The 22,254-nt window shown below is 42.2% G+C and overlaps 1 protein-coding gene across 9 annotated transcripts; it reads right to left on the reverse strand.

Annotated features, from left to right (window-relative positions):
• Positions 1-3,595: 3,595 nt before the first annotated feature.
• ZKSCAN7 (zinc finger with KRAB and SCAN domains 7) lies at positions 3,596-16,689 on the reverse strand. 9 transcript variants are annotated; one of them, XM_032310008.1, is made up of 7 exons: positions 16,453-16,514; positions 15,742-15,820; positions 13,805-14,336; positions 9,805-9,973; positions 8,215-8,306; positions 7,757-7,883; positions 3,596-5,974 (listed from the first exon to the last, which is right to left on the reverse strand). In XM_032310008.1, exons 3-7 carry the CDS (start codon positions 14,216-14,218, stop codon positions 4,521-4,523), a joined length of 2,256 nt encoding a protein of 751 aa, XP_032165899.1. In that variant the 5' UTR covers positions 14,219-14,336; positions 15,742-15,820; positions 16,453-16,514; the 3' UTR covers positions 3,596-4,520. The 9 variants fall into 9 exon arrangements, with proteins under 9 accessions (XP_032165899.1, XP_032165971.1, XP_032165802.1 ...); XM_032310080.1 differs by lacking the exon at positions 15,742-15,820 and having other exon boundaries at positions 3,596-5,971; positions 16,453-16,537; XM_032309911.1 differs by lacking the exon at positions 15,742-15,820 and having other exon boundaries at positions 16,453-16,537.
• Between the last annotated feature and the right edge of the window lie 5,565 nt (positions 16,690-22,254).

The following is a 22,254-nucleotide window of genomic DNA, read 5'->3' on the forward strand; positions in this document are numbered from 1 at the left end:
CAAATCAGAGGCCCCTGAGCAGATATGCGTCTTCCCTTGTTCTTGCAGATGGTTGGAAGTTGCCCAGATGTTCCTGGTCCTGATGTTCAAGTGTCCCACATGTCCACTCTTAAGAGGAAAATCTAGAAAAGGATGAGGTGAATTGTCTAGAGTTTCTCAAGTGGCTCTCTATCAAAGATCTCTTAAAGAAAAACCATGACTATTTCATTCTTCCAGTACTACTCACTAGGATATATATTAACAGAAGATGGTCATAGTAAACACATAGCTTAGAGAATAATTATTAGTGGTTTTATATTTAGAATCATGGCAGCTTTCATCACCACATTTTCTATAAATTGCCCCTGTAATACACCACATACATCTCAAATCCTAGGGGCACCAGTGGTATGGTTCCCGAGGTAGAGCTTGAATGTCATCGATCTTTGCCCATTGCCTAAGCAGCCTGAATGCTGACTGCAGAGTTTCACTGGTGGTCCCTTCTTGACATTAGGACATACTCTATGGCTTGCCAGGGTCAATAGAGGTATGATAAAATTGCATTTGTTCTGGCCCCTCCTCCCCTAGGAAGCAACATAGACCGTCTCAGTAAAGGGATATAGCATTTAATTGTTCTGAAATGGGACTCAAAGTATATAATCAATGTATACAGTCTATAATGGCTGGGCATGTATACTTATGCCCTATGTTCTTGAACATGCAGCTGTGATTACCATTCCTCATTATATAGTTCTGTGATTACTTTGTCCAATGATCTAATTGTAACCAAATCTTGGATAATTACTGGCTTTGTGCATCTCCACCCACAATCCATATGGCACCAAGTTGAGAAACTGAATATACTGTAAATGCATCACCCATACAGAAGACAGTGCAACAGGGAGAATTTGGTGGAAAAGCCTATTAGACATCAGAAAATGCCACCTGTACATTCGTTCTTAGAAACTTTTAAGTCTATGGACTGGGCCACCTAAGATGAAAGACATTGTTTTTAGTCAGCCAACAATTCCTAACAAAGCAAAACTTGAGGAGGACTGAGAAGTCAGAAAAGGAGGTAGGTCATCACACATTTCTTTCCTACTATAGTTTCATATAAAGCATTCACGTGCCTTAAAAGGAGGTCTGTACCTCATTCTTTGTCCTGTGCATACATTAGTAGGAAGACTGTTGTGGTTCAGTAAGGAATAATTACATTGTCCTATCCTAGGGCAAATACTTGCACTATTAGTTACTTAGTGCCAGCTGACATAACACTTTATTTGCACACAGCTAGGACAAGTGGTTCCACAAAGCCCCATCAGGCTAGAACATGTACTAATACTAGGGTCAGGGGATTGTTTTTCCTGATGAAGCAAAAGCTAACTTGTGGCTACTCACAATTTGTCCCTAACACCTAGAGGTTTTCAGGAATGTATCCTCTGTAGCACTCCAGGAGGTTAATGCCTTGACAGAAATGTCTCCCAATGGAGAACAATACTCAGCAACTTCTTAGTACCCATAATCTTTTAACTTTTCCTACTGAATTTAAAAGCTCAATAATTACTAGCCATCAGGGAGATTCAAATTAAAACTACATTGAAATATCACCTTACACCAGTCAGAATGGCCAACATTACCAAGACAGGAAACGTGTTGGAGGGGATGTGGAGAAAGGGGAACCCTCTTACACTGTTGGTGGGAATGCAAGTTGGTGCAGCCTCTTTGGAAAACAGTGTGGAGATTCCTCAAGAAAATAAAAATAGAGCTTCCCTATGACCCTGCAATTGCTCTCCTGGGTATTTACCCCAAAGACACAGATGTAGTGAAAAGAAGGGCCATCTGTACCCCAATGTTTATAGCAGCAATGGCCACGGTTGCCAAACTGTGAAAAGAATGAAGATGCCCTTCAACGGATGAATGGATAAGGAAGATGTGGTCCATATACCCTATGGAGTATTATGCCTCCATCAGAAAGGATGAATACCCAACTTTTTTAGCAACATGGATGGGACTGGAAGAGATTATGCTGAGTGAAATAAGTCAAGCAGAGAGAGTCAATTATCATATGGTTTCACTTATTTGTGGAGCATAACAAATAGCATGGAGGACAAGGGGAGTTAGAGAGGAGAAGGGAGTTGGGGGAAATTGGAAGGGGAGATAAACCATGAGAGACTATGGACTCTGTAAAACAATCTGAGGGGTTTGAAGCGGTGGGGGGTGGGAGGTTGGGGGAACCAGGTGGTGGGTATTATAGAAGGCATGGATTGCATGGAGCACTGGGTGTGGTGCAAAAACAATGAATACTGTTATGCTGAAAATAAATAAATTTTTTAAAAAGCTGAATAATTAGGGTTGGGGATGTACAGTATAGGTATGGAATATTTTCTTTCTGTGCATATAAGAGGTAAAAGGGCAAGCGTCCAGCTCCTAGCACCTTTACCATCATATTTGACCACTTGAACAATTTCCTGGACATAAATTCAGTCTGATTTTTAAAAATAAAGTGGAGTCCTTTATGCCACTGTTTGACAATCCAGTAAAAAATGACTTCTAGATATATATTACCAAAATTTACAGAGGGAGAGACCTAGAGTACAACCATTGAAGAAGAAGAAATAAAAATGTTGCTAAGGATACATCTCTCCCAATTCCTTCTTCCCAAAAAAAGGATCTAACTACTACTTTCAGCCTTCAATGAGTAATTCCCACATTATGCAAACTCCTTCAGAAAATAAAAGAAAAATAAACTCCAAATACATTTTGAAAAGCCAGGAAAACCTCAGTAAATTCAACCTAGTCCTCTACTTAAAAAAAAAAAAGTCACCACAAACAAATGAATTTTATTCCAGGACTTCAAAGTAATTTCAATCATTTATAAAGTTAAAAAAAAAAAGCAATTTACAAAAATAAAGAACATGACCCATAAAATTATACCAACAGACTTTTTAAACAATGATATAGAACTTGCAACTCTAAGAATAGTAATAATTGCTATAATGGGTACTAAGTGACAAGTACTGTTCTAAATGCCTAACACTGATTAACTGATTTTACCCTAACATAGCTTTACTTTACAGATGGAAGAACTGACACACAAGGAAGCTAAGTAACTTGCCTAGGGCTACACACCTAGAAACGTGGAGGAGCCAGGATTTGAATTAGGACACTAGGCACAAAATCAGTCTTTTTAACTACTGTACTATCTTCCTTTTTCTAAAAACAGAAAGAGAGGCATCTGGTTGGCTCAGTTGATAGAGCATGCAACTCTCGATCCTGAGGTCATGAGTTCATGCCCCACATATGCATGGAGCCTACTTAAAAAAACAAATAAATAAATAACAGAAATAAAAAAAAAACTTCCTAAACACAATAGAGTATCTATCAAAAACCAACAATGAAATAACAGTGGTGAGACATCCACGAATACACATAGAAAATATCAATGAGGACCCCGTATGTGATATCCTACAATGAGATACCACTTCCATCTTTATTTTATTTTTATTTTTAAAATATTTTATTTATTTATTTGACAGAGATCACAAGTAGGCAGAGAGGCAGGCAGAGAGGAAGGGAAGCAGGCTCCCCACTGAGCAGAGAGCCTGATACAGGGCTCGATCCCAGGACCCTGGGATCATGACCTGAGCCCAAGGCAGAGGCTTTAACCCATTGAGCCACCCAGGCACTGCCCCACTTCCATCTTTAGAAGCCTCTAATCTGATTAGGGTGGGGAAGGGGATCTCACACCCAACTTAAAGATGGTGCAATTTAGAGCAGAGTTTAAAAATTTATTAAACAACTACTATGAAAATTATCTATATGCTAAAGAACAGATACCATACCTAGCCTTAAAAAGCCTACAATAAGTTGATATGAAAGTATACAAATACACGTTAAGTTCAGAATAACTGGCAAGATAATTTAATAACAGTTGCATGTTGCAGCACCACCTAATTGGAAGCACGGAGGTCAAATGAATAGAAGTTTAAGAGGGAAGAAAAAGCATTTTAAGAAGTTCTTTCAGAAATGAGAGGGCTCTGGAAGAATCTAAGGGACATAAATTAGTCAAGAGGAAAAGAAAAGGTTTTATATGTAAGGAACACAAGTGATAAGGGCCTGAATTATAATGGAAGTTTATAAACTATATAGGGAGAGCCTTAGCCAAGAGAAAGGAAAGAATGAATCCATCTTGCAATATGACCTATGTAAGTGGTAAAACTTAGGAGGTGGAGTAGAATAAGAAGCATATAATCTCTGTCCTTGAAAAGCACAAAATCTGACTATAGGATGCAGAACTGGAAAATGAGTTTGATTTTTTTCGTCAGTTCAAAAGAAAGAATGAATGAATAAACAAGTACATGAAATGTGTAGTCCTTACTTCCCCCTAATGGCAGAAAATGATTACACTGTGACTCCCACCCTCCCACCTTCATGACTCACCAGGAAGCATGTAAGGATTAGTACATTTTGATGAGCAGTTTTAAGAGAGACATCTTTAAAAAAAAAAAAAAAAAGCTTAATTAATTCCTTAGAAAATCATCTTAAGAAACTGAGTGAGCCAGACCTGAGTGCTTCTCTCCAATGTGAGTTCGCTGGTGGTGATTAAAAGTGGAACGCTGACTGAAGGCTTTCCCACACTCAATACATTCATAAGGCTTCTCTCCTGTGTGAACCCTCTGGTGCACAATGAGCTGCGAGCTGTCACTAAAAGCTTTCCCACAATCACTACATTTATAGGGTTTCTCCCCTGTATGGGTTCTCTGATGTACCATGAGACTGGAGCTGTAACTGAAGACCTTCCCACACTCATTACATTCATAAGGCTTCTCACCAGTGTGAATTCTCTGGTGAATAATAAGGTGTGAGTTTTGGTTGAAGGATTTTCCACACTCGTTGCATTTATAGGGCTTTTCACCTGTGTGAAGTCTCTGATGTCGAATAAGACATTTACTGAGACTGAATGCCTTACCACACTCATTACATTCAAAAGGTTTTTCTCCGGTATGAATTCGTTCATGGTCAACAAGCTGAGAGTTCTGATTGAAAGCTTTCCCACAATCACTACATTTGTATGGTTTTTGCCCAGTGTGGAGGCTCTGATGTCGAATAAGACATTTACTCCGACTGAAAGCCTTGCCACATTCATTACACTCATAAGGTTTTTCCCCAGTATGGATCCTCTGATGATCAACAAGATTTCTATTAGAACAGAAAGCTTTCCCACACTCACTACACCTGTAAGGTTTTTTACCAGTGTGAACTACCTGATGTCGGACAAGACTTTTACTACGAATGAAGGCCTCACCACACTCAGTGCATTCATAAGGTTTCTCCCCAGTATGGGTTCTCTGGTGGTCAATCAGTTGGGAACTCTGAGTGAAAGCTTTTGCACATTCATTACACTTATATGGTTTCTCACCATTATGGAGTCTCTGGTGTTGAATAAGATGGGAGCTGTGTCGGTAAGTATTTCCACACTCATTGCACTCATAGGGCTTTTCCCCTGTGTGGGTTCTGAGATGAACTATAAGTTGAGAGGTCTGCCTAAAGGTCTTACCACATTCATTACACTCATAGGGTTTCTCTCCAGTGTGGATTCTTTGATGCCCAGTGAGGTGTGAACTTCGATTGAAAGCTTTACCACATTCATCACATTGATAAAATTTCTGTCCCTTCAGAATTCCTTGACATTCAACAGCACTAGAGGATAGATCTGGATGTTTCCCAAGTTCATTATATTCATCACATCCATCCTTTGTGGATTTATCTCTATCTTCATGTGTTATTTTGAAGAAATAATCTTCCAGTCTGCTTCCTTCTTCCTCTGAGGGTTGCCCTTCCAGCTTTTCTAAAGTACCTTCATAGGCAGCTCCTGCCTCTAGTTCCTCAGAAACTATTCCACAGAGGCCTCCAGATGTCTCACCAGGTGACCCTGGTTCTTTAGAAACTTCCTGTTTTGCAGGACACTCTGAATGCTGCATCCTAGTCTCACCTGCTGCCGAAAGAAAGAAGAAAACAACTTTTATTCATTTCTTGTTCTGCTGTTGAAACAGAATCATTAGGAGTCTATGGACCTGAAAAAACCTTCACATTAGGAGACACATTAAGAACAAGAGAAAGATGGGAAATAGCTCAAGCTTTTTCTTCATGACAGAAAAAGAGGGGAAAGACGGTCAGTGGGGAGGATGGAAGAAAAGTTATTAGGACAGAGCTCTGTCCTGACAGCTCTTAACTGCTCCAGTTAATTATCCAATTAAAAAGGCAGTTGGAAGGCAAGATAGAGGACTGTAAAGGTGGTGTGATCTTACAGAAATCACTTAGTAAAATGATGACCTCTAATATCCTTTCTAATCCTGACACTGTATGGTTCCATGGTTCCCAGTAAAGATAGTGGGGACAGAAAGGAGAGGCAAATACCTCAAATCAAATATGGGAAACAGTATGGGCAAACACAACTAGGAAAAAATGTACCAAAAAAGTGATTCTCATATGTGAGGACAGTGACAAGATTCAGAGAAATCACAGGTTCAAAAATGCTAGGGGAGAAGTATTGTGGAAGGGACAGCAAAGTTCTTAAAGTGGAGACTCCCTTAGTCTCTGGTGCACTAGACTGGTAGAAGTCAGTACTGTAAGTACTACATTCCTATAAAAATTAAGAAAGGGACCAATAATTTGAAACACAAGTTGAAATATATCTTTGGTATCTTGATAATCTGGAATCAAAGGAAACTACACAGTTGAATATTTCCTTTTGAATTTGGAAAAAGTGGAAGTAGCAAGCAATCAGTCATGTCTGAACATAAAACTGTTGGTTCTTTTAATCATATCTTAACCTGGGCCACAAGCCATCATGGCATTTCAGCATATGGAAAGTTATAGCTATCTGGCTCCTGGACTCCTAAGCCTATCCACCCTCTCCATTGTTGGCTACTGTGCTAGACTTGCCAACCAGAGAACCTGCCCTGAAAACACCCATTTCCAGGAAGCTGTCCTGCCACAGTTTTTCCCAAAGGGGAAACTGAGGCAGCCATGCTTTGTGCTGAGTAACTGGTTTCAATATATCTCAGACCACAGCTGACTAGACCTGGGCACCAGGACCAAGTGTAGCTTCTCTGTATGTTACCCCTCATCCTCTGCTGTGGCCAGGGGCAAAGCTCTGTCCAAACAGAGATGATACTTAATGGCCAAACCACCCTTGGAGGCCCTCTCTAAGTAAAATCTGAGCTGGAAATAGGGCAAAATAAAGAAAACTAAATGAGGCATGGAGAGAAGCCAAGCCATTCGGAGCTTGAAGAAGCAGCTATGAGAGGATGAGAGATTCAGAGTAAAGAAAATGGGTGGCAGTGGGAGGACAAAACAGATATGCAGGGAGCATTTGCCTTACATTCCCTGTCATAAAAATTATTTGCTATTGTTGTTGAGGGCCCTGTTTCCCAAAGGATGGTCTAGCTGGTGGATGTGATCAGAGTTTCCATTCACTCAGCCTTATTGTAAGTAATACAATTCAGTACTTAAATAACATGAGTAGCCCCCATTCCTTACAACTACAACTTCTAACCAAACCACCATAGGTCAATTAACGATGGGGTAAAGACAAAGTTGATAACTTAGGGCTGAGTGATGGGTACAGAGAGGTTCATTACAGTATTCTCTCTACCTTATCTCATGTTTGCAACTTTTCATGATAAAAAAAAAAAAGCTGGGAAAAAGTAGAATAGAGCAAAGAAAATATAAAGAAAAGAATGCAGACTGTATTACTGGGAAACAGAATCATCACCCATTGAGGCCACGCTGCAATAGTTTTCCGGCATGATGCTCCGGAACACAGCTCTCTGACTGAGGGCTGGACCTTTCCACTTCCTCTCAGTATAGTCCACAGAAAGGAACTGGTACGCTGCAGATCCCTGGAATGACAAGATTTTACTGCTCAGGGATATTCCTTGGCCTGAAGAGCAGACACATCAGGGTACCAGGAGCCCAGGTGGGGCCCTGGTGGGTAAAGGGGTGAGGGAGGGATAGAAGTTGGGGTGACCCATCTAAGAGAACAAGTCCAGCGCCAGACAGAATCCATGAACTCAGAAAGCAGGAACCAATTCCAGAGGAAGTAATCAGGAAGGTAAATCACAGGATTAATCTCAGAATTGGCCAGAGCCCTGGAGATGAGCGCTAGCTATTTCCAGGCTGCAGATTGGAAGCAGGGAATACAGAGTTCAGGGAAGACAGAGTTCAGCTCACCTGGGGCCCGACCATCTGAAGCACAGTTGCTGCTGCCTGATCTCCTGACTTCCCAGCTTGGAAAAGGGCAGGCCCCTGGGAAGCACACTGACCTGAGAGAGGAAAGAGAGCTATGAGAACAAGTCCTACCTCGGCTCCAATAAGGTCTGTATCCCAGGGAGTGGGTTCAACAGAACCCAGGCAGCTCCACACACTGCCTCTCATCCCTCTTCCATACACGCGTTATTCTGACCGCGCTGTGAATTTTCCATGCAGGTTTTACTCTGAGGATGAAGAGGGTTCCCTGGTCCAACTGAGAATTACCCATTCCACCCAGCCCTCACTCGCTCCCAACTCTCTGAAGGAAGGTAGACTTGGGTCCACTTTCTCTCCCCATGGCTTCTGTGGCATCAGCCCAACCTGATTTGCCCCTCACATTTCTGGGCCTTCATTCCGGATTTCGCTTCCTTTTTTTGGCTTCTCATTATGGACGCTGCAGGCGCTGGGCCTCAAAGCATCCCTTTTTGCTCTGGCAGAGATCTCATGGACTCTCAATCTCTACTGCTGCTTTTCCAGTTCCAGCTCTCTTCTAGACCCCCATTACAGACTTCCAGTGGCCTACTGGACATTTCATTTGGGTGTCCCTCTTTATCTTATATTCAGTCAAAAATGGACATTCTTACCATCTTTCTTTCCTGACTTTCTGAGTTCCGTCAATGAATCCAAATATTGGCCAAACCCCATAATTCTCCTTCCTCTTACTGTCCCATGAATTCTTCCTACACAATGTATCTCCTGTCTCTCAATTTCTGTTCCACTCATCATTGCTTAGGCAATGACCACCTCACATCCATTCTGGCACACTGGTCTCTTACTGAGGCCTCCAACCACTGGTCTCACCATTCATCCTAGACACATGCATTAGAATAATTCTCCCAAAATACTGTTTCTAACACATCAACCCTCATTCAGCAAAATTTTCCTAACCTCGGTTGTTAGGTCCTATTCTAGCAGACCCTGTGCTCCCCAAAACAGTTCTTCCTCATTTCACCTCAGTGGGGGGTCTAGGGAACTCCCACTTAGTCTTTATTTATATCCTCTACTTTGGTGCCTACCACTTTTCTCCCTGCTTCAATTTGTTCCCCCATTTTTCACAATCACATCCCACAGACACCTCACTCATGAAGCCTCCCCTACCCACCCAGACCATAACAATTTTGCTCAATGTTTACAATGCCCATATTGCTTGTTTTCATGGCATCAAATACCTGGGGATAGATATCACTCAATGTATCTTACAAGGACAACTCTTCTTGCAGTTGACTGACTCTCTGACAACTAGATAACAAGTTCTTTGAAAGCAATAAATGTGTACTGTATCTCTCTGGTTCTCAACAGTGCCTCATCCATGACATATGCTAGACAAAAACTTGCTAAATACACAAATGATTAGAGAATAAGCAAAAGAAACAGACAAAGTCACTAGGAAATGAAGACATAGGGCAAGGCAGTGAGGGATTCCAATGGGATGGGCTATAGGGAAATAAAGGAAAGGAGACTTGAAAAGATAAGGGAGGCAGGATTTGAGGCCAGGGCTGAGGAGAGGAGTACCAGAGTGCCCAGTGCGGAGGAGGTGTATCCCTGGGTCATGAGGAGGCTCCAGGCAGGCTCCAGAGCCTGAACTCTCACTGAAGGATGAGGTAGGAAGAGATTCCTCTGTTGTACCCAGGGCTGTCATCTCCTCCAAATGCATTTTCTGTTCCTGTACAGGAGCTGAAACCTAAAGACAGGAATTATAATTGGAATCAAAAGAGCATCCTTCAAGGTCTAGAAACCCAAACCTCTAAGAAACACCCCCAGGAAAAGCCAGGAAAAGAACAGACAATGTCCTTCCAGACCCACCAGTACAGCCTACTGGGGGGAACACTGTCAAAACAGGATCTACAACTTGCCATCCTGCTTGCTATACTTCTGTTGAACCTCTTGGTAGAAGCCTGAAGCCCACATCATATAACCTTTCTCATTTTGTCAATTCTTCAGACATAAATTTGCTTATGAAGAACAATCTAGAAAAAGGAGCCAGAAGAACAATTCTACATACTCCTTATGGCCTTAGTCTACAGAAGAGACTAATCAGAAGTACCTAGAAAATCAAAAATGACAGGTGTATGTACCTAGGCATGCACATATAATGCTGAGGCTGACAGCAGAAACAAGAGCCCAGAATAGTGGCTGACAAACCTCAGGAGAGCTTTTCCAATTTCTCTCAGCAAACGTTCCTCTTCAGAGAAGCCATTTCTAACCACAGTGACAAAGTTGTAGTAGTCACTCTCTCTCAAATTACCGGATTACAGTCTCTGCATGTCTTAACCCTTACATTATCTTATTTATGCCTTTATTGTCTATTTCTCCCCCAATGAAATATAAGCTTTTTGAGGGTAAGAACTCTGCCTTGATCACCTGCTCCTAGAACAATGCTTGGCCCAATGCTGGTGTTCTGTTAAAATTTGCTGATAATATTCTCTTGATACTATTTTTCCCCTCTTGATATTTACTACTAGTTTTTAGAGTTATCTGCAAAATCAGTATTCGGTATGTACTATCCCTCCAAAATAATGCTTATAAAAAGTCAAGTAAGATTAGGTAACACCAATCTTTAGAGACCTTGAGAACACCTCAGAGTAGAGGTATTTCTAACCCTTGCTTATTGTCATCAAACCAGCTCCTCACAATCTCATGGTTACTTTTTCACCAGCATTTGGAGCTGAAAACATAAAACACTATCTAAATGAATCATATTTATAGGCTCACTTGCTTGCACTGCCATGTACACAGTACAGCCTAGGGTGAAAATAACTTCACAAATCCTGCTGGATTTGCTCCATTGGGTTATATCTGCTGAGATCTAAGGGGACTCTCTCCTTTACTGTATGTCTCTTTAGCACAGTGATAGAACCAGAATGCTCCCTGGAGTCTCCACGGAACAGTTCTTATAAATGGGTGTTACAGTTCTTAAATACAGCTGCTGTGGGTATTGGAAGAAAGTAGAACTTGGCTGCATCATGACAACACAACCTTGAAATTCACTAACAATTAAATGCTGGTCAGTTCTTATTCATTACCTAGGACTCAGACTCCCAGGTTTCTTTTCTTTTAGGAATGAAAACTCCATTCCAATTTTCATCTAAGATGGCACTCCACAGCAAGATACTAGGGGGGAACTAGTGGCTTAGAACCTAGGGTGCTAGAAAATTCTGATTCCCACACTTGGTAGTAATCAGCAATAACCATACTTCAGTTAAATCTCTTGGACAAAGAGAATATTCACTAATCACCATCTGAGATGAGTCAATTAATCTCTCTGTGCTTGTGTCACTTGTCAAATGGAGACATGATTATTTTCATATTTTGTAAGCCTGCTAGGAACAAAAATAAGATATAGGATATAAAAGCACTTGCAAATTGCATGATTCTGCAGCCCAAGAGGGATTGTTCTACAACCCTCTCCAGCCCCAAAGTACACATATGCACATGCTCACTCCTGCTGAGCAGTGACTCTGATCTGCCTTGATATTCCTTAATCTACTCCTGACAAACTGCCACAAAAAAAGCTTGTTTATTCATTTAGCCACAAATACATTTTTCTGAGCCCATGGTAGGAAAGGTAGTCCCATTCTCATGTCTTCCACATCAGAAAAACTTAAGCAGACAATAAAGGCAGAGTAAGAAATAAAGTCCAAAGATCCTACTCCTAAGCAGGAGCCAATAGTGTGCAGCTGCTCTGTCAACTGTTAAGTCACTCTCTTGAGTTTGTGACTCAGTCACCTTTTTCTGAGGGTACCTGGGTAAAAGCTTAAGTTTTAATTGAGGGGGCATTCTCTTCAAGTTAGGCAAACAAAGGTGGGAAATAGAGAAATTTTCCTTTCCAGCCTCCTCACTAAATGGCACTCAAAAACACTTTATTCAGTCACTGGTCTCTGCCCATGGTTGAATCTAGTTGCTCTCTAGACCCTGATGATGACTGATTTATTCCTGTGTTTATTTTTGTATCCAAAGAAATAATGGTTGGCAATGGATTCAGTGCCAAATGGGTGGGCTGGTACTCTTGGAAAAAGGTGTAGCCCTCAGATTCCAATCAACTGGAATTGATTCCCTAGACATACATATTGTAATATGTAAATTGGATACTTGGGAAATTTCATATACTGGTTTTCCATAATAAAGTGAAAAGGAATAAAGGTAGAGGGAACCCTAATTTACCCTCCTTGGTTAGTACGAGAGCAATTTTAGACTTATCAGATAGAACTGATTTAGGTGTCAATTTACCACTAAACTGGGTGTTGCTGTGAAGGTGTTTTGTACATATAATCAATATCCATGTTCAGTTTACTCTAAGTAAAGGAGATTATCCTAGATCATCTGGATGAGCCTGATTTAATCAGTTACAAAAACCTTAAAATTAGAGCTGGAAGTTCCATGAAAAGTAATTCTGCATGTAGACAGCAGCTTCAGCCTGTGCCTGAGTTTCAGCTGGCCCTTCCTGATGGCCTGTTCTACAGATTTCCGACTTGTACTGTCAGGCCAGTCCTCATAATCACTTAAGTCACTCTGTAGCAATGCTATAGATATATATACAAATCTTAATATGTAATATATATCATTTCCTACTGGTTTTGCTTCTTTGGCTAAACCCTGACTGATACACATGGTCACAGAGCTACTTAGCTCTGTGGTCCTAGAAGCCAGATTTTCCACTGTTATTACACTGCTGGCTCTACAACTTTTCCTCTAATTTAAATTATCTTGGCAGGCACCTGGGTGGCTCAGTGGGTTAAGCCGCTGCCTTCGGCTCAGGTCATGATCTCAGGGTCCTGGGATCGAGTCCCGCATCGGGCTCTCTGCTCAGCAGGGGGCCTGCTTCCCTTCCTCTCTCTCTCTGCCTGCCTCTCTGCCTACTTGTGACCTCTCGCTGTCAAATAAATAAATAAATAAATCTTTTTTTAAAAAAAAATAAATAAATAAATTATCTTGGCTTTAAATTTGAGAGAACCCTAGGAAATAGGGTAAACCAAAATGAGAATTAAAGAAAGAAAGAAAGAGAGAAAGGAAGGAAGGAAGGAAGGAAGGAGAAAGACCCCAGTTGGGTTTGCAAAGTTAGAAAAGAAACCAATGATTATGAGGCCCAGAAATGTCACCTCTCCTTAAGAACCTAAAATTCGAGAAGAGAGATAACAGACTCTGAGAAGTACAAGGAAGTAAGTAATGACAACTTCTGGAATGAAGGCCCATGTTATCAACATATGCAGAAATCTATTCCCTACCACAGTCCCTTCTAAACAGTGGGCAGATTCTCTACCTGCCAGGAGTACTATGTGGATCACCAGGTTGAAGCGAGGGTCACAACACATTATTCCAAAAGTGATGCACAGAGCTTCTCTGGGAATTGTATTTTTGTTCATGACTTAAAGCACAAAACTATTTCTTCCCTCTCCATGGAACTGGTTCAGGAATCCTAAGGATAAACCAACCTAGAGCCTATGGAACAGAGAATGACTTTTCCCAAGCTAATCCAGCCACTAGAGAAGATGCCATTCTGGACTCATCTGCTCACCTCTCCTATGTGTCTCTGAAAATCCTCCACCACAGCCACAGCCTCCTCGCCACTCTCAGGGTGATGCAGCTGCACCCATGTCCGTAACTCCCCAGGCAAGATGCTCAGGAACTGCTCCAGCACCAGCAGCTCCAGGATCTGCTCCTTGGTGTGTACCTCTGGCATCAGCCACCACTGGCAGAGCTCCCGGAGCCGGCTCAGTGCCTCCTGCGGCCCAGACATCTCATGGTAACATAACTGCCTGAAGTGTAGCCGGAAAATTTCACAGACAGGAGGGTGGTTCTTTTGGAGACTGCAGCCCTGACCCCAGGTCTGGCTCCCTGGCTCCTGCTTCATGGTCTGGCGTCCCTCGTGTTTCTGGAGAACAGCACCATTAGGGAGGAGGCCTAAAGTACCCCTGCCTTGGGTGGTCATTGTGACCTCCAAGAAAAGCTTGTTTCAGCTGCAGTTTGTCCAGTTAAAATGATGCTCTGTAATTCAGGTCTCAGGAGCTGTTTTCAGAGTTGGGGACAGAGGGCAATGGGGGTGTCACCTACAAAAACATCAAGAGAGAAATCAGAGTCCCAGAGTGTTCAGCCCTGGGCTGACAACAGTTAAAAACCAAAGCTCCAAGGGTACCTAAGTGGCTTAGTTCATTAAGTGTCTAACTCTTGGTTTTCACTCAGGTCATAATATCAGGGTCATGAGAACAAGCCCCACATAGGGCTCGGCACTTAGTGCCGAGACTGCTCTCCCTCTCCCACAGACCCTCCCCCTGTTCGCATGCTCGCTCTCTCTCTCACTCCCTCTCTCTAACAAATAAATAAATAAATCTTAAAAAAAAAAAAAAAAAGTAAAAAAACTCCAGGAAGAAAAGCAGGGCAGTCTCTAAGCATCTAAGGGACTTCCCTTCTTAAATTTTCAGTGGCTCCCAGAACCTACAGGATGAAACCTTAATGTCTATGCCTAGCAGTCACAGCCCTTCACCATCTGGCCTTGGGTCCTGCTCTAGACATACCCTTACCACTCTCTCCAGGTACTCAGGCTAGAAAAGCTGCAATAATCTCCAAGTGAGGAATATGCAAGATGATCCAAAGGGTATATTAAGAATACATTAAGTTGTTATTTAGCTCCTATTTAGTCTATGTTTTATAATGTGTATTGAAATTTATAAAACGATACATATATTTAATTTATAAGTAAACCTATGCAGGAAGTGAATGCTCAAAGTTCTTCTATTCTTCTCTATTGTGACAGAGATGTACAACAAAGTTTGGCACTAAAGCTCTGGAGACACAGCCAGAAGCCACATATTCTCTTATCCTCTTTGGATTTTTCTTCTTCAGCTTTTGACAAACTCTTACTCATCTGTCAAGACCGAAAACAAATACCCTTTCCTCCTAAAACAAATACCCTTTCCTCCTGAATGCTTGCTTTCCTGATTGTCCTAGGCAGGAAGAAAGGTGGTAGCCTTCTTCTCTGTACTTCTAATTAAAACACAATTGTTTTAATTAGTTTATGCACAACTGGCCACTCACACCCTCTTGCTAGACAGCCACCAAAAAAACACAACGGAATCAGTAAATTCCAGACCTTTTCCTACTCTACCACCATCCCTAGAAAACCTTCCTGATCTCTCCAGGCTTAGGTGTGATTACTGCCTCAGTGAGCCCACAGCACCTTTTTCATTCAAACCTCTACTAGAACACTTACCACACTGTGTTTGTGATTTACACTGCTGTCTCCCCCACTTTGGGGAAAGACTCAAAGGGCAGGGGAGGGGCAGAGGGCAATGGGGGCATCACATACAGGTTTCCAGTCCTGTGTGTGTGTGTGTGTACACAGCACACAGAGGTAGACCTTTAGTAAACGAATGAATGTCGTTCATTTAGCTGATACTGAAGCGGGGGAAAAGGTTTTATCCACTTAATATATAGTAAAACTCGGAAAATCAGTACCTTAGTGGAAACTAGGGCATCAATGATGGTCACCATGCATCTCAGTACCCTTGGTAAGCAACTCCCTAGGCTTCAATTTCTGTTAAGAAAGGAAAAAAGGGAGGAGGAAAGGAAAGTTGAAAAGAAAGGAAAGGAGGAAGGAAGGAATGGAGAGAGCAAGCAAGCAGGCGGAAGAAGAAAGAGGAAGAAAGGAGGGGGAGGAGGAGGACGAGAAGAGCCTATTAACTCTGCTCTGAGATCCCCACACCTGTAAAAAGTTCTGATCATTTTCCTACTAGTTCCGAATGCTCCGCGGCTAATCTCTTCTGCATTTTGGGGTCTCCAAGTGACACTTCACGTTTTTAATTTCAAGACTGTGTCTAACCCACTTCTGACGCTTTGTGCTGTCTCTCAGCGCAAGGCTGGGAAACCACCTACGTTTTGCGTTAAACCAGGGCGTCTGCGGCGCAGCTCACCTGGCCACGTCTGCCTTTTTCTCCGCTGTACCGGCAGACGCCATGCTCCAGGCCAGGCACCGCTGGTCAAGGGGACGGGACAAAGAGGCGGCTCTACAACTGCCGGCTTCAGAGTAGCACAGGGACCGCGCCACCGGCCGCGGAGGCAAAGCGTGCAGCGGACCACAGTCGCAGATTAGGCCTGCGGGCGGCCGCGGCTCCAAGCCAGCGACCCCCGCCCGGGCAGCACCTCCCTCCCTGCCCCCGCTCCGCTCACCCGTGTACAGTCGCAGCGACCCCTGCATGCGGAAGCACCCGTGGCCTGCAGGAGCGAAAACAATGGCCGAGCCGGAAGCGAGAACAAGACCCACTTCCGGCCCCTCCAGGATCCCGGAACTCTCGGTGGCCAAGGTGGGCGCGCACTTCTGTGCTCTGAAGGGTGAGCTGGAAGGCGGTCGCCAGTACAACCGGCAATCGGGCTAGGCGGGGCCATCTCGGAATGGAGAGAGGGTGGGGCCTCAAGTGAGGTTTCGAGCTAGGTACCTTTTCCTCTCAGACCATTCAAAGTATGAGCTACCCATATGCACCCCAGCTCTGCCCCTACCCCTTCTGCTGATCTTGGGGAATACACCCAACTTCTGAGACCATTTCTGACACCTGAAAAATGTAGAGCATAACGTGTGCCTCACAGGGCTTTGAATGATGACAGAGATAACATATAGACACTACATAGCAAAAGGCCTGGTATATACTACATGTGATGCCCATGGCATTTTCACCCAATATGAGTTTCAGTGTACACGCATCTCCGTCTTATTAATGAAGAAACAGGCCCAGTGACTGGTATTTTGGCTGATGGATGTGGTTAATCTTTCCTAAAGTTAAGCACTGGCAATCTGGAGTCCAAGGAGCAGATAAAAAGTGGAAGGGTAAGGGGACAACATAATCTAGATGCACTTGTCTAGTATCTGGTTGTCAGGAGCTACCCAGGTGGTCTTCACCTGGAAGAATGGTTTGTATTCAGAAGCAGGATGTGAACAGGTCCCTGCTGTTAACATGATTGAGCCCTGAAGCCACAACCTCTAGGTATAATGGCATGGGTGAAGGGCAGAGGATAAGATCAGCCACTTTTCCACAGAAATAGCTGTATCTTATGTAGCTTGCTGTAGCCTGTCTCCTGGCATATCCAGGCATCAGCAATATATCAAGGGTGTTCTGGGCCAATCTCTGGACTGGACATATCCCTCAATTCCTTGCAAAAGCCAGGACAGAAACAAAGACATCAGAAGACCTGCAGAGTTTTCACAAGCTGTAAGGAAGTCTCTTGGAATAGTTTATGCCCGCCCCACCCTAAAGGGTGTCCTGTTGATATCAAGGTCACCCCCTACATTTAGAAACTTCATAGGGAGGTCTTGGCTATCTCACCCTAGCTTCTGCCTGTCATTGCCACTGGATGTAGTCCATTGGTCCACTAAAGCCTCAGAGACTCAAGGCCCCGCCTAGCCCGGTTGCTGGTTGTACTGGCAAGAAGTCTCTTAAGGCTAACCCAAATGTTGTCAACTCCAGTTTTCAGGTTTCCCTGATCATGTGATGGCCTGCAGTTCTAGCTGCTTTGGAGAATGTAGTAGACACAGGACCTGGAAAACAAGATTGAGTTTTCTTATTTTTTAGAGCTGTTTCATGTTCAGGCAGTTGGCTTTCATCGTCTGTGAGAACTAGCTTCATCAGGGTGGTACGTCTAAACTTCATAGGTCCCTCTGTGGCCAGCACTGTGGGTCTGATGTACCGTGTGACTGGGTTGAGTCTCAGTGGGAAAGACATGCTGCATGATGCCTCCCATATAGCATCTTGGGACACATCCATTTGGGCCAAAGAGATCTGAGGGAATGCTACCATGACCTCTCTGATAAAGCATCACACAAGCTTTCGTATGAGTAACAGAAATTATGAGTAATTTTTGGTATGGTAACAGAAATTCTATATGCCTAAGGCAGCATTCATTCAGCTTCACCCATATTCCCATCAACATGAAAGGCACTACCATTCACTCAGGGGCCCAAACTAGAACCCTGGATGTCATACTATGGGCTGGGTAACCATGGTCAAATTACTTGGCCTTTCTGTGCTACAGCTTCCTTATCTGTTAAATAAAGATAAGAATAGTACCTAAATCATAACATTAATATGAGGATTGGATTTTATATATATATATATATATATATATATATACATACATATTTGCAAACATATGTGTGTGTGTGTATTAGAATGGTGCTTGGCACACTGTATGTATAAGAGATGTTTTCTAGTATGTTTCCTCCCACTTCTTTATCCACTGTATCCAGATTACTGCCAAGGCCTGCTGTGTCTTTGACCCATTTGTTTGTAATAATAATAATAATAATAATAATAATAATAATAATAACAACAACAGTAACAAACTTTTGATTTAAGGAGACCACAAAGAGAGAAGCACAGTCAGGTCTGGAGATTTTCTTTCCCCAAACTGCTCAGACATTGTGACATTATCTATGTGCACAGCACCCTCTTAAACAGCTAGGAACTCTTATACATGTTAAAAATAAGGTAGGTACCTAGAATATGGGAAGGAACCCCAAGCTATTGTGCTTGAATGGGAATGGATGTTGCCAAGAGTAGAGACACTCATATTATCTTGAAAACTTGTACTTGTTCTTCAAGACTTAGCTGAGAAACCTCCTTCTCCTGGAGATGCCCTTACTTTTGTGTTTCTCACAGTACTTATTTGAAACACTATGTTAATACTGTTAGCTTGTCAGCCTCATTCACTATAAAGTAATCCCTATGTGAGCTGATACAATGTCTCACTCTTTTTTTTTCTTTCTTTTTTTAAATTTCTTTTCAGCGTAACAGTATTCATTATTTTTGGGCCACACCCAATGCTCCATGTAATCCATGCCCTCTCCAATACCCACCACCTGGTTCCCCCAACCTCACACACCCTGCCCCTTCAAAACCCTCAGATTGTTTTTCAGAGTCCATAGTCTCTCATGGTTCACCTCCCCTTCCAATTTCCCTCAACTCCCTTCCCCTCTCCATCTCCCCTTGTCCTCCATGCTACTTGTTATGCTCACAAATAAGTGAAACCATGTGATAATTGACTCTCTCTGCTTGACTTATTTCACTCAGCATAATCTCTTCCAGTCCCATAATCTCTTCCAGCATCCATGTTGCTACAAAAGTTGGGTATTCATCCTTTCTGATGGAGACATAATACTCCATAGTGTATATGGACCACATCTTCCTTATCCAGTCGTCCATTGAAGGGCATCTTGGTTCTATCCACAGTTTGGAGACCGTGGCCATTGCTGCTTGGGGTACAGATGGCCCTTCTTTTCACTACATTTGTGTCTTTGGGGTAAATACCCAGTAGTGCAATTGCATGGTCATAGGGAAGTTCTATTTTTAATTTCTTGAGGAATCTCCACACTGTTCTCCGAAGTGGCTGCACCAACTTGCTTTCCCACCAACAGTGGAAGAGGGTTCCCTTTTCTCCACATCCTCTCCAACACATGTTGTTTCCTGTCTTGCTAATTTTGGCCATTCTAACTGGTGTAAGGTGGTATCTCAATGTGGTTTTAATTTGAATCTCCCTAATGGCTAATGATGATGAACATTTTTTTCATGTATCTGATAGCCATGTGTATGTCTTCATTGGAGAAGTGTCTGTTCATATCTTCTGCCCATTTTTTATATGATTGTCTGTTTTGTGTGTGTTGAGTTTGAGGAGTTCTTTATGGATCCTGGATATCAACTTTTTGTCTGTACTGTCATTTGCAAATATCTTCTCCCATTCCATGGGTTGCCTCTTTGTTTTTTTGACTGATTCCTTTGCTGTACAGAAGCTTTTGATCTTGATGAAGTCGCAAAAGTTTATTTTCGCTTTTGTTTCCTTTGCCTTTGGAGACATATATTGAAAGAAGTTGCTGTTGCTGACATCGAAGAGATTACTGCCTATGTTCTCCTCTAGGATTCTAATGGATTCCTGTCTCACGTTGAGGTCTTTTATCCATTTTGAGTTTATCTTTGTGTACGGTGTAAGAGAATGGTCGAGTTTCATTCTTCTACATATAGCTGCCCAGTTTTCCCAGCACCATTTATTGAAGAGACTGTCTTTTTTCCACTGTATATTTTTTCCTGTTTTGTTGAAGATTAATTGACAATAGAGTTGAGGGTCCATATCGGGGCTCAGCATTACCCTTATCCCCAAGCCAGGCAAAGACCATACCAAAAAGGAGAATTTCAGACCAATATCACTGATGAGTATGGATGCTAAGATTCTCAACAGGATCCTAGCAAATAGGATCCAACAGCACATTAAAAAGATTATCCACCATGACCAGGTGGGATTCATCCCTGGGCTACAAGGATGGTTCAACATTCGCAAATCAATCAATGGGATACAACAAATTAATATGAGAAGAGAGAAGAACCACATGGTCCTCTCAATTGATGCAGAAATACATTTGACAAAATCCAGCATCCATTCCTGATTAAAATGCTTCAAAGTATAGGGATTGAGGGAACATTCCTGAACTTCATCAACTCTATCTATGAAAGACCGACAGCAAATATCATCCTCAATGGGAAAAAGCTTGCAGCCTTCCTGTTGAGATCAGGAACAAGACAAGAATGCCCACTCTCACCACTCTTGTTCAACATAGTATTAGAAGTCCTAGCAACAGCAATGAGACAACAAAGAGAAATAAAATGTATCCAAATGGACAATGAAAAAGTCAAACTCTCTCTCTTCACAGATGACATGATTCTTTATATGGAAAACCCAAAAGACTCCACCCCCAAACTACTAGAACTCATACAACAATTCAGCAACGTGGCAGGATACAATGTCAATGTGCAGAAATCAGTGGCTTTCTTATACACTAACAATGAAAATACAGAAAGGGAAATTAGAGAATCAATTCCATTTACTATAGCACCAAGAACCATAAGATACCTGGGAATCAACCTAACCAAAGAGGTAAAGGATCTGTATTTGAGGAACTACAGAACACTCATGAAAGAAATTGAAGAAGACACAAAAAGATGGAAGACCATTCCATGCTCTTGGATCGGAAGAATAAACATTGTTAAAATGTCTATACTGCCTAGAGCAATCTATACTTTTAATGCCATTCCGATCAAAATTCCACCAGTATCCTTCAAAGAGCTGGAGCAAATAATCCAAAAATTTGTATGGAATCAGAAGAGACCCCGAATTGCTAAGGAAATGTTGAAAAACAAAAATAAAACAGGGGGCATCACGTTACCTGATTTCAAGCTTTATTACAAAGCTGTGGCCACCAGGACAGCATGGCACTGGCATAAAAACAGACACATAGACCAGTGGAATAGAGAACCCCTTTTAATATTTCCTGCAGTGCTGGCTTGGTGGTCACATACTCTTTTAAACCTTGCTGGTCTTGAAAACACTTTATCTCACCATCCATTTTGAATGTCAGTCTTGCTGGATAAAGTATTCTTGGCTGCATGTTCTTCTCATTTAGTGCCCTTAAAACATCTTGCCAGCCTTTTCTGGCTTCCTAGGTTTCTGTGGACAGGTCTGGCATTATTCTGATGGCCTTTCCTCTGTACATGAGGGATTTCTTCATCTTACCTGCTTTCAGGGGCTCCTGTTTACAATTATGATTCACCATTTTCAGAATCAGGTGTCTTGAGGTCTTTCTAGAGTCTAAGATGTTGAGGGAGACCTTTCTGCCTCTAGGACATGAACACTGGTTCCATTTGACAGATTGGGAAAATTTTCATGAAGAATTTGTTCAACTATATCTTCTAATCTTCTTTCCTTCTCCTCCCCCTCAGGGACAACAATAATTCTGATGATGGAACTTTTCATGGTAGCATTTATTTCCCTAACTCTGTTTTCATGGATTCTAAGCTGTTTGTTCCAGGTTTCTTCCTGATCCTTTTTCTCTATCTGTTTGTCCTCCAGATCACTAATTCTATCTTTTGACCCAGTTACCCTAGCTTTTAGAGAATTTAGACTAGGTTGGAACTAATTGAGAGCATTGTTAACATC

This window comes from Mustela erminea, chromosome 1 (assembly GCF_009829155.1).
Source record: "Mustela erminea isolate mMusErm1 chromosome 1, mMusErm1.Pri, whole genome shotgun sequence".
In the NCBI taxonomy this organism is placed as follows: domain Eukaryota; kingdom Metazoa; phylum Chordata; class Mammalia; order Carnivora; family Mustelidae; genus Mustela; species Mustela erminea.

What these genes read in the sequence shown, in the direction of transcription:
- ZKSCAN7 (XM_032309911.1), bottom strand. Translation starts at nt 14,218, where the DNA reads ATGACCACCCAAGGCAGGGGTACTTTAGGCCTCCTCCCTAATGGTGCT. An exon ending in CCTCCGCACTGGGCACTCTG is followed by an intron (nt 8,307 to 9,804) that starts GTACTCCTCTCC and finishes TTCCTCTCTCAG; the next exon opens with GTCAGTGTGCTTCCCAGGGG. An exon ending in TTCAGATGGTCGGGCCCCAG is followed by an intron (nt 7,884 to 8,214) that starts GTGAGCTGAACT and finishes TTGTCATTCCAG; the next exon opens with GGATCTGCAGCGTACCAGTT.